At 43.1% G+C, this 12,405-nt stretch overlaps 1 protein-coding gene across 1 annotated transcript in view; it reads left to right on the top strand.

Moving 5' to 3' along the window:
- Positions 1-6,544: 6,544 nt before the first annotated feature.
- FOCAD (focadhesin) overlaps positions 6,545-12,405 on the top strand; it is a 96,888-nt gene continuing 91,027 nt past the window's right edge. The window contains exons 1-2 of the mRNA XM_009906619.2: positions 6,545-6,622; positions 11,524-11,598. Of these exons, the coding sequence (XP_009904921.2) occupies positions 6,566-6,622; positions 11,524-11,598 (132 nt within the window). The 5' untranslated portion in view covers positions 6,545-6,565. The remainder of the gene's footprint in view (positions 6,623-11,523; positions 11,599-12,405) is intronic.

The following is a 12,405-nucleotide window of genomic DNA, read 5'->3' as shown; positions in this document are numbered from 1 at the left end:
CTGATATGTTTTTCTATCTCCGAGAGCATCCGGAGTTTCAAAGGGACTGTGGTATTAAGAGCTCCCTCTGATCCAATGGTTTTGGCCCTTGAAAAAGAATACAAGGCCAAGAATAAGAGGCAGACACGGTTGAAAAGGTGTTGCTCTGCGTGTAGCATAGGGCAGAGGTATCTTAAACTTGAGGAATTAAAGGACCTGCCTGAATTTTATCAGTCTCCAGGAAAATTGCAAGAGGTAGTGACAGAGAGTTTGGAAAATAATGTAGGAAGTTCTGGGAGTGGCAGCAATTCAGATAGTGACACCGGAGTCAGTTCCCAGAGCTATGCGCAGGGAAGCCCAGTGGCAAGAAGGACCCGAGGACAGCAAGCAAATGCCCCGGCTTCCCAGGCACTCATTCAAGCCCCACTGCGACAAGCAGTAGGGCCTGAGGGGGACCCAGTCTGGATTAAGGTGCCTTTTACAAGTCATGATTTGGATAGTTGGAGAGAAAAGGCTAAAAATTATCATAACGATCCCACAGGCACAGCTACACATTTTTGATTCATGATCAGGCAGCACAATCCAGACTGGGACGATATCCAGTTACTATTAGAACAAATGACTGAAACAGAGAAACCATTAGTTGAAAAACATAGATTGGAGCTAGCAACAGAAAGAATTCAAACCTGGGGAGGTGGGCAAACATTGGAGATGTATTTCCACTCCAAAATCCGGAATGGAATACGAACAATGCCCTACAAAGGACTAGATTGGAGGAATACTGGGAGTTCGTAGCCAGGGGAATAGAAAAAGCCATTCTGAAAACAATTAACTGGTCTGTGTTATACTCGGTCAGACAAGGACCTGGTGAATCACCCTCGGAATTCTTAGATAAGCTGAGGGAAGTCATGAGGAAAAACACCTCTCTTGACCCCGATCAGAAGTAGGTATACAACAACTGGTATCCCTGTTTATTGGGCAATCTGCTAGTGATATCAGAAAGAAGTTGCAAAAGTTGTCACCCCTGCAGGGAAGGGATTTAGAGGCACTTTTGGATGTAGCATGGAGAGTATTCTCTAACAGGGAAGAAGAAAATAGGAGAAAAGAAAAGAGAATGTTGGTAGCAGCATTGCAGGAAAGTAACGAGACTGAAAGGATTAATAGAGTATGGTTGGAAAAAGATCAGTGTGCAATTTGCAAAGAGAAGGGACACTGGAAAAGAGAATGTCCAGAGAGGAAAAAGAAAAGTCGAATACAGGCACAACTAGAAGAGGATGACTAGGGAGGACCGGAGGGGACTATAAATACCCTAACAGATCCTCTGGTTATAATGAAGCTAGGGGAACAAGAAAATAAACTGGAATTCTTAGTGGACACCGGAGCAACCTTTTCAGTCTTAAATCAAGCACTGCTGCCTTTGGATGAGAGCTGTGTTTCTGTGGTAGGGGCTACAGGTCGAACTGAGAAGGCATATTTTTTTAAACTTCTTAAATATAAATATGGTAAAACTTGGGGCTTACATAAGTTTTTATATATGCTAAATGCTCCAAAGTCATTGTTGGGAAGGGATTTGTTAGAAACATTGGGAGCTGAAATTAAATTTAATAAGGGGAACATAGAATTCAGAGTAGGGGAGGAACAGTTGATAGAGGTTTTAAGTCTTGCATTAATGTGCCCTTGACAAGAGAAAAACAGAATAAGAGAAAATATAAAAGTATCAAGATACAGATTACAATTTGTGGAAAAGGAGGTAAAATATTTGGGGCATTAACATAGTCAGGGAAAGAAGAAATTAGTAAGAAAGTACCGCCACAGCAGAAAACAGTTTCCCCCCCTCCTCCTGCCTTCTGGTTGCAGCACTTTTGAGACCTTGCCAGCCCACACTTTCTCTCTGTTAACTAAACTTTGTAGAAATTTTATTATAACCTGTGTTAACAATTAACAATAACTAATAGTTAACAGGAACTGTGGAAACAACTTATTTACAACAATTATTGAAATAACAAAGGATGGCAGTAACAAAAATAAGGATAACAGCACAGATTGAGGCACTGAACAGTGAATATCATTCAGTCTCAATGCATAAGCATATTCAAGAACTGGAATAGAGTGTAACACATTTGCAGATTGATAATGAAAGTTGGTTTAAAGGATTGTTTAAAGGATGGGAATTCTCTGGTTGGTTTCTTTTGACTGTTAAAACTGGGTTATTAATATTGTTAATTGTGATTGTAATGTTATGGATGTTGCCTTGCCTGATTAGTCTGTCGCTGGGAAATTGTGATGAAGTTGTAGATCCTTTGATGGCCTAAGAAGAGATTGACCTCAAAAGTACTGCGGTGTATTGGTGAAAAAATATTGTTATGTACTCGTGAATGAATATATTGTCATGTGCCTTAGAATATCTGGCAAATCCCTGAAATGAATGTGTAGTTTCTTTAAGGTTGAGAAACTGCAATGAGAAGAAATATACCAGTGGTTAAAAGAATCTGGAATTTAACAGTTGAAATCTCTTACACCGGTGTGCTTAGTATAATAAATCATTTAGCGGGGGTAAAGTGTAGATATTGTTATTGTAGAGGTATTATTATAGTGTAGAAAATGTCAGTTAGTATACACTAATTTGTTAGATAAAAGAGGTAAGGAAAACTGGGCAAAGTGAGTCAGTTTGGACCAGCTCCTAAGAAGCGGAAGAGGGCAAGGCCGAGGAAGGAACCAGTACCGCGGCTCAAGAAGGTCTGCCGAGGGCTGCAACCCCTTAGGGCTGAGACCACCGGGTACCACGGACCTGACCGGACCTCTTCTGATGGTATATGGAGCCTTGTTGGTCCTGGGACATGCACAAAAGTGCAGGTGTATCATACCATCTATGACTGCAAGGGAAAAAAAATTAAATCCTTGCTATATAAATCAGACTGAGTGTGCCCAGGGTAATGAAAGTGGAAAAATAACCTGTCATGATCCTAAAGAAATACCCTGTCAGTGGTGAATAGAAGTAAGAACTAATAATGAGAAAGGAAGGTTGATAGGGCAAAGTGGTATTAACACAAATCTCAGTAAACCACTATCTGTTAAATTTGACCTGTCACAAAAAGATTTGTAAAGCTTGCTGAAAATATTGCCAAAGCCTTAAGAGTAACTAACTGTTTTGTTTGTAGAGGTACTAATCAAGGTGATCCTGGGGTTACAGCACTCCTATTTATATGCTTAACAGAATTATAAGAGCCTAAGCATTGTTAACAAGCAGGTCATTGGAACCAATGTGAGAGGGTTAGACAGACCAGTCCATGATGTGGAACCTGGAGATTATGTCTGTGTCAGATCTCTTTCAGAGAACCCTCTGGAGCCCAAGTGGACCGGACCATCTCAGGTGCTACTGACATCCTTCACAGCCATCAAAATCAAGGAACAAGCTGCTTGGATTTACCACACCAGAGTCAAGAAGACCTCAGCGAGAGAATGGAAACTTGAATCCCAGGGACCCCTGAAGCTCAAGTTCTATCAATAATTGTAATTTGTTTGTTGGTTGATACTATTGAGGGATGGAAAGGAACTATGTACTTAAATGTTAGTCAAAAATTGGCTTTGCAAACTAATCTCTCTAACTGTTGGATAATACTACTGTTAGTTTTGATTAAGATAATTATGTGTACTGGAAAGAGTAGTGTAGAATCCTACCAGAAATATAAAAATTATAAACTTAGGCATGAGTTGGAAACAGGACATTATTTTAAGAAAATACAGTATAGGAACATACTCTTGGCTGTAAGAAAGGGGGGAATCGGTGAACAGAAAATTCTCATTAACAGAATAACCAAGTAGATAAGAATTTTCCTCGTTAGCTGAATGCTGGAATGCAGGGAGGGGGAAAGGAGTTGGCAGACAGCCTCTGTATAGATAAGGAATAGCAGGATTTTTTAGTGATTTACTTCTGTTAGTCCTAGACAAGATGGTTTTTGTATTAGATAATGGACACCTGGACTTTTCTGCAAAATACTGACGTACCTCTGTCATGACAAATAGACAACTTTTTGTATAAAGTTTTGCCCAAAACTGTCTGAAGATACACAGGCCTTTTGAAATGATTCTACCTGCGTCCGGCGCTGAAATAGAAGCATAATGCAAGAAACTTGCTGAGTCTCTTGTGTACCTTTCTCTAAGTCACTGTCAGTAACACAGCATCATCAAAATACATCACATCTGAGCTTAAACCCTTCTTCTGCCCTTGAGAAAGCTGTGTAACATGTAGCAATGCAAGCATCACTTACTCTTCATGTCCAGTGTCTTCTGATACCCTTGCAGCCTACTGATAACTACCTGTTAAATTATTTTAAGACTGAGAAGACTCACTCTGCAGCATTACTGAAGCTGATACAGACTTATGGAATGTATAATACATTTCCATATTTTCAACAAAAGTTATCTTGATTCTGTTTAAGTGTTCCAAGTCTTTATTTTAGTTTGGATGCAAAAATGAGCGCGAACCGGGCCCAGCACTGGAAGCTAACTCAGGCCCCGCATCCTTGCACATAAGCCTAGGCCAACTCACCCGGGCGCGCAAGCATCTGAAACCCTCCGATTCCTGCGCCCACTCAGCCACATCCTGCTGACTGACACCCGGCTTGCTATGACACCACATCCCTATTTTACCATGGCGGCGAAAAGGCGCGGGCTGCCACCGCCGGCACGGCAGTGCCCCTCACCCAGCGCGCAGGCGCCATCCCCGCGCAAGCGCTTCCGCCGCTGTGGGTGGAGAAGACCATGCCGGTACTTGTGTGCTTTTTCCGTCGGAGAAGGGGTAGGTAGCTGGCGGCGAAGTCGGACGGTTGAGCGGCTGGACTCGGTTCGGCTCGCGGAGGGCAGGAGGGGGCTGTGCTGGCCGGGCGGTCGGGTGGGTCTGGCGCCGGGGACGCCGGTAGCACTGAGGCGGAGCGCAAAGGACGCAGGGCCAAGCCGGGACGGGCGCGTGGAACTGAGCCGCGGCTGGGGGTGGGGGAGCCGCCTCTTCCCGGGGCCCGTTCTCAGCTGCTGGATGGGACCCTGCTGGGCCGGGCCGCGCGGGGCGTGTCACCGCCGCGGGGGCCCTGGTCCGGCGTCAGGCCGGCGGCGAAATGCCGACTGCAGTCGCTACTCAGTTGCGGAGACTGTACTTTACTTTTTTATTTAAACCTGATTATGAAGTGCTGCACACGTGACAGGGCAGGGAGACGTTCGTCGGTGTTCTCACGCCGCTGGTTTGGTGGAAGCACCGGTTTGAAGCAAGAGTCCTTAACTATGAATATAAGGCATTAAATATAGGAAAAGCGATAAATAGTTGGATGCAGTGGGTTCCTGCATTTTCCACAATGTTTTGCTGCAGCGTTGCCATCTAAGCCTTGCAGGGCTGTACAGGGTAGCAGCTTTATTTTTGATTCATGTACTTCCCAGTTCTCAAGATCAGAAACTATGCAAGTATCTGCTCTAGTGAGGATGAGTTTTCTCGCCCTTTTTATGGTGAGATTTTATTTCATTCTGTTGCCTTTGGTCATAAATGGCTGGAGCCCACAAAAAATGGATTGATGAAAGTCAGTAGCAGGGTACAGACCCTGAATCTTAGGAGAGCAGTTTTTGCATTCTTCATAGGATGCTTTGGTAGTGCTCCATGAGATGTAGCTTTGAAGGGTGAAGAAGCTCAGGAAAGCTGGGTGGTCAGAATGGATTTATTAAGGGCAAATCATGTCTGCCTGACCAACCTCATTGCTGTCTATGAGGTTATTCGTGCTGTGAACAAGAGGAGAGCTGTGAACATTATATATAGTCTGTCATTGTCTTTCTATGAACAAACTGGTGAAACGTGGCTCGGTTAAGTGGACGGTGTAGTCAGTGGAAAACTGGAAGGCTGGTGATCAGTAGAAGGGTGGTGATCAGTGGTGCAATGTCTGAGACTGGCAGGTGTGTTTCCTTACAATATGGACACCTATTGTCTCAAAATACACTTAAATCTATTCTAAAACAATACAAACTCATACTGGCCTTATTCTGAGTGTGGTTAACAGGGTGGGATTATTTGCTAAACTTTCAGAAATGTAATTCACAAGTAATGGGAATACCTTGGTATTTGTCAGGAATTTATTGAGGTGGTAACTATTGAGCTATTCTGCTGTGAGCAGTATTTGTTGTGGCACATATGGTTTGTATGTTTCCAGGGTTGTTTTTATCTCTTTGAAAATAAGTTGAAAGATCTGAATGCATGTCTTGAAATCTGAGTGCTGTGCATGTGTTTATTTTCTCTGTGCATATTAGGCTTTCAGAATGTGCTAGGTTTTTAATTGCTTGTAAGAGAGCCTCACAGGGTTTTTTTTCCCCCTATTTGTTTTACTTCTAGTTTCCCATGAAATAATAGAAGAATTTGTGGAGAAATTTGCCTTTTAAATCACCTTTGAGAAATGGGATATACTTTAAATGCTCTCAAGAATAATATACTTTAATGCTTACATCTGCTGCTAAATACAACATAAATCTTGTACATTGTTGGTTTTTTTTTGGCAAATAGCACATACATATATATAAATCTATTGCAGGGTAAGCATCATATGACAGAGCCAGAATGTTGGATGACATCAAGAAGCGACTTGAATTTCCTAATGCACTTATTCAGTCACAGGTAATGTTTTTTTAGAAGTATTAAACAAATTGAATTGGCTGTGGATACCCTTGTTCCAGGGCCTGCTGCCTGAAGACTGGTTTCTTAATGCTCCAAAGGCAGGAAGTATAGCATTAGAGAAGGTAGTGAGAAATACTAATTGCCCTCTCTGTGTAATGCAGATGTTGGACATAATTGCTTTTCACTGTAAAGACTCTGCAGGACAATCAGAAACTTTCTAGGAATAGAAGATATAAGTGAGGCCAAATGTTTTTTTTTAGTGACTCCAGGTTTTCAAGAGAAGCCAGGAGTTACCAGGTGCCATGTGTGAAACACTTGACAACACTTTATAGAACTGTCTTCAGAAAACTAAACACAGATTAATCCTGATCTGTTTAGTCTTCCTATGTCATGAGAACTGATGAACTGCTTCAGTCTTGTGTGCCATCAGAAACTGTGTGCAGCTTCACTGTGATCAGGAGGCACAACCACTTTATTTTCACATTGATGCACTGGCTTCTGATCCTATTCTCCTGAAGTGTTGTCATGTGCATGAAATGTTTATTACAGCTTTTTTAATGGATAGTAGTAGGCTCCATGTAAAAAGTACATGTTCCTTGCTTGGGCCTTCTCTCATTTTAGTATTAAAAATGTATCTCTTTTGCTCTAAGATTGTTGCTGGCTTCCTGGTTTTCTTCCTCTTCCTGTTTTAAACTCAAGATTAAGTTTATCCATTTGTTTGAGGGAGTAAGTTAGCTTAAGCAGTCACTGCAGCGTGGTTTCTCTGTTGCCTTCTTAGTTCAGCTCAGTCTCCACTGATTTACAATAATTTACTTTGAAAGAGTGACACAGGAGTCCCCTTGTAGTCCACTTGGCATTTCAGAAAGGAAGTCGTATGCTTGAAAGCTATAGTTCATCTAAGGTCTAGCCAGGTGTCTTGTCCTGCAGATAAGTTCACATCATTACTAGACTTAATGAGTAGGATATTTTGGGTTCTACAATCACGGCTTGCTTTACATGGCACCAGAGCTGAAAACAACTTATAGGGATGCACTTGTCCCAGAGGGGGAAAAGGATCCTGGGGCAGGAACTGGCAGGGCTCATTGATAGGGCTTTAAACTAGATTTGAAGGGGGAAGGGGATTAATAGTCTCCTGCTGGCCAGTGACAAACAGAGGGGCAGCTCACCAGAGGCAGAGAGATGGAGAGCTAGTAAGGGTTCTCAACTTGCTGCCCTGAGACAAGCTACAAATGATGTACCAGGTCACTCTGTGGAAACCAAGGGGAATTGGCACAAGAGGACGACAGGGCCAGCCCAGGTGAAGTGCCTCTATGCAAATGCACGCAGCTTAGGCAACAAACAGGATGAATTAAGGGCCACTGTGCTGCTGGGATGCCATGACATAGTGGCTATTACTGAAACTTGGTGGGATGATTCCCACGACTGGAATGTGGGGATAGACGAGTATAAGCTCTTTAGGAAGGATAAGCAGGGAAGGGGAGGAGGTGTTGCCCTCTATGTCAATGACCAGCTGGAATCAGTGGAGCTCCATCTGGGAAAAGATGACGAGCTGGTTGAGAGTGTATGGGTTAAAATTAAAGGCAAGACAGGGGAAAGAGATATTACTGTGGGGGTCTCCTACAGGCCACCTGACCAGCAGAACCAAGCAGATGAGGCCCTCCAAAGGCAAATAGAAACGGCTTCCAGGCCACTACTAACACAGAAAAATACTGAAGAGGTGATTTGGAACAGTCAGCATGGCTTCACCAAGGGCAGATTCTGCCTGACAAACCTGGTGGCCTTCTATGAACAGGTGACAACATTAATAGATGAGGGGCGAGCAACTGATGTTGTTTACTTGAATCTGAGCAAAGCCTTCGACACTGTCCCACACCACATCCTGGTCTCCAAACTGGTGAAACATGGGTTTGATGGCTGGACCACCAGATGGATAAAGAACTGGCTTGATGGCCACACCCAAAGAGTGGCTGTCAATGGGTCCATGTCCCAGTGGAGGCCAGTGACAAGCGGAGTCCCTCAGGGATCAGTCCTGGGACCAGTCTTGTTCAACATCTTCGTCGGTGACATGGACAGTGGCATTAAGTGCACCCTCAGCAAGTTTGCTGATGACACAAAGCTGTGTGGTGCAGCAGACACGCTGGAGGGAAGGGATGCCATCCAGAGGGACCTTGACAGGCTGGAGAGGTGGGCACAAGCCAACTTCATGAGGTTCAACAAGGCCAAGTGCAGGGTCCTGCATCAGGGTCGAGGCAATCCCAGGCACAAATCCAGGCTGGGCAGTGACTGGCTGGAAAGCAGCCCAGAGGAGAGAGACTTGGGGGTGCTGGTGGAGAAGAAGCTCAACATGAGCTCTCAGTGTGCACTTGCAGCCTGGAAATCCAATCAGATCCTGGGCTGCATGAAGAGAAGTGTGGCCAGCAGGTCAAGGGAGGTGATCTTCCCCCTCTACTCAGCTCTGGTGAGACCCCACCTGGAGTACTGCATCCAGTTCTGGAGCCCCTATTACAAGAGGGATATGGACGTGCTGGAACATGTCCAAAGAAGGGCCATGAGGATGATCAGAGGGCTGGAGAACCTCTCCTATGAGGACAGACTGGAAGAGTTGGGGCTGTTGAGTCTGGAGAGGAGAAGGCTCCGAGGTGACCTAATTGTGGCCTTCCAGTATCTGAAGGGGGCCTACAAGAAGGCTAGGGAGGGACTTCTCAGGATGTCAGGTAGTGATAGGACTAGGGGGAATGGAATGAAGCTGGATATGGGGAGATTCAAACTGGATATGAGGAAGAAGTTCTTCACCATGAGAGTGGTGAAGCCCTGGAATGGGTTGTCCAGGGAGGTGGTTGGGGCACCATCCCTGGAGGTGTTTAAGACCAGGCTGGATGAGGCTCTGGCCAGCCTGATGTAGTGTGGGGTGTCCCTGCCCATGGCAGGGGGGTTTGGAACTCAATGATCCTTGTGGTCCCTTCCAACCTTGACTGATTCTATGACATGCCATCTTTGAACCTGTTCCTTTTCCTTCACTGGAGAAAAACATTCCACCTGGGGTGGAAGGGACCTCCAAAGGTCATCTAGTCCAACTTTCCTGCAGTGAGCAGGGACATCCTCAACTAGATAAGGTCACCCACAGCCTGGTTGAACCTCACCTTTGAATGTCTCAGGAATGGGGCCTCAGCTACCTCCCTGGGCAGCCTGTTCCAGTGTTCCACTACCCCCATGGTAAGGAACTTGCTCCTAACATCCAAACTAAATCTACTCTTCTCTAGTTTGAAACCATTGCTCCTCATCCTGTCACCATAGGCCCTTGTAAGTAGTCTTTCTCCATCCTTCAGGTGCTAGAAGGTTGTTACTGGGTCTCCCTGGAGCCTCCTCTTGTAGTGAAAGTGTTTTAGGAATGTGGGTATGAATTAATTTCTGGAGTTCAGGATAAATAAAAAACCCCCCAGCCAACCCACTTGGTAAGTTCACTAAAAAAAGATCTGATCTATCCAGGGAGCATGTTGCAGCTTTCACAGTGGGATAGCTAAAGAGCAACCGAGTTAAGTGTCTGCCTTTGTCCTGTTTCTTTCTGTTTTCATGAAAGTAAGATTCCCATATAATAAACTTTTTTTTTTTAAATAAGATATGTTAGAGTGCCTCAAAAGGCATAGTTCCTGTAGTTTAGGTAGGTTTAAAGTGTCGTCTTTCCTGGAAATGTAAACTGTTACCTTACCGTGCTACTCTTTGTCATATCAGGCTAGTAACTAGTTTCTAAAATAAGTGTAAATAATCCTGAAAGGAGAAGGAACCTGCAAACATTTAAAATGTCTTTCTATCTTATTATAACTTTTTTTTGTTTGTTAGTGTATTTTTTCCCTGCTGCCTTTCTAGTTCACTTTTTCCAAAAGTAGGGATCTGCCCTTACCATAGAGTAGATGCAGCTGTGGTTCTGAAACATCTTTGAGCCCTTACTATGAAAAAAGATCTTTCTGTCTCTCACAGAAACTACTTTCTGTGTAGCAGTATCAGTCATTACGAAATGAGACAGTTCTAGCACATTAGAAAAGAGTCAGAAAACAGAATCCTGGATTCAGGCACACTTAAGCCTGTTGAGGTTATTTCAGTCCCACATTTAGATTTATTTTTTTTTGAGGCAATTTGCGTAAATCAGACTTTTTTTCTATTAAATGACATACTAAACCTCAAATAAGCATTTGTTGTTTAGATCTGAAGCCCTCACTCTTTAGAAAGGAAGCATTTTTAGGAGGCTCTTGAAACTTTAAACCTTGTTCATGACCTCTGTCACAGAATAGCTTTATGAAAAATACTGTCAACTTCAGATTCCTTATTTAAAGTAAATGAAACATTTCTGGCTGGAGGGATGCCAGGGGATAACATAAAGTGCTTAAGGTATGACAGTATGTTTTTCATTGGTGTTTAGGAAAAGTTGTGGTGCAAAAATTTGGGCAAGTTGCTTAAATTTGCTGTGTTCCACTTCCTCTCATATTTCCTCTGCCCTGTGTAGCCCAGGATTTAATAATTACCAGTGCTGTTAAGTACACAGAGGTCTGTACAGCAGTGGAGTTGTAAAGGTCTGTTATAGTTGATGTGTTAAAATACCTGCAATTCCTGAGTATGTGGCTGATTCTAATCCTGGAAGTGATTCTTTACAATTAGATCCTTGGACCTACATGAAGCCCTATGGAAGTTTATGTTGTGCCTCAGCATAATAGTAAAAAGTAGTATGCCAGCATTTTGAAGATTTTTTGCCCTAAAACATTTTGGCTTCCATACAAGTAAGTTTGGTATTTCAGGTCATGATAAAATCATTGTATGCATCAACTGTGTAAATTCTTTCTGATGGAGAACTGAAAAATAACACTTGGTGTTCATGTGGTTTGTTGGGTTGGTTTGTTTTTAAATTTTAGGCAGTGAGTCATCTGATTGCTGCAGTACTGAAAGAAAATGCTTCTTCAGAGAAGATCAGACAGGCATCTGACAAGGTCTGTAGCATTTGTTCACTTCTGTCTCCTCTCCCATCCATAGATGCTTATGTTTATCTATGGCTTCCCATTCTCCATTGTGTAATTTTAATAAATCCTGGAAGCTAAGTACAGTAGTTAGCAACATGTGTCTGACTGCACAGCTAGGAATGGTAAATCTGTGGGATTAGAAGAGAGGTTTTACTTCCTTCAGAAGTCTTAATGACAGAAGTCTTAATTCTGCAGAGTACCAACATCTAGCTGTGATCAGAGTAAGAGGATTTTATTTGAATTTATTTACTCTACTGCAAGTCAAGTTCTGCATGGTGAGACATTGTCACTTGAATAAGAAGGTCTTTTGTATTACTGTAAATACTTAAAATATGGCATTTCGCATAACCTGTATTGGTCATGTATTTCATATTGGCTAAGCAGAGCTTTTGTTTCTTTAAGCATGAAAACAAGCAGTAGTTCTGATGAGTACTGCCAGATCTTTATGCTTGGTAGCAAATGGAGAGAATGAAGTACTTCATCATGAGTACCGATGACTTACCTCTGGGTAGCTCTTTGTATGCCTGCCTCTAGCTGTCTGCACTGCCCCTGTATAGCTTGACATAACAACTCCTGAGTTGTCTCAAATGACATCTTGGTCTTTTTAAGGAAAATGGCATTGATGATAGCCTACCTGCATAGGCACAATCTAAAAAATTATCTGCTTTACAGTTTTCCCAGAGACTTCTATATGTACTGAGGGTATAGGTAGTAGTGGGCAGGAGAGTGGGAGCTGTCTTCTGAAAGGCATTTCTTAAGTGTTGAATTTGTACTTCA

Source organism: Dryobates pubescens, chromosome Z (genome assembly GCF_014839835.1).
Source record: "Dryobates pubescens isolate bDryPub1 chromosome Z, bDryPub1.pri, whole genome shotgun sequence".
In the NCBI taxonomy this organism is placed as follows: Eukaryota; Metazoa; Chordata; class Aves; order Piciformes; family Picidae; genus Dryobates; species Dryobates pubescens.
The sequence above is the reverse complement of the archived record's forward strand: the minus strand, read 5'-3'. Positions and strand labels throughout refer to the sequence as shown.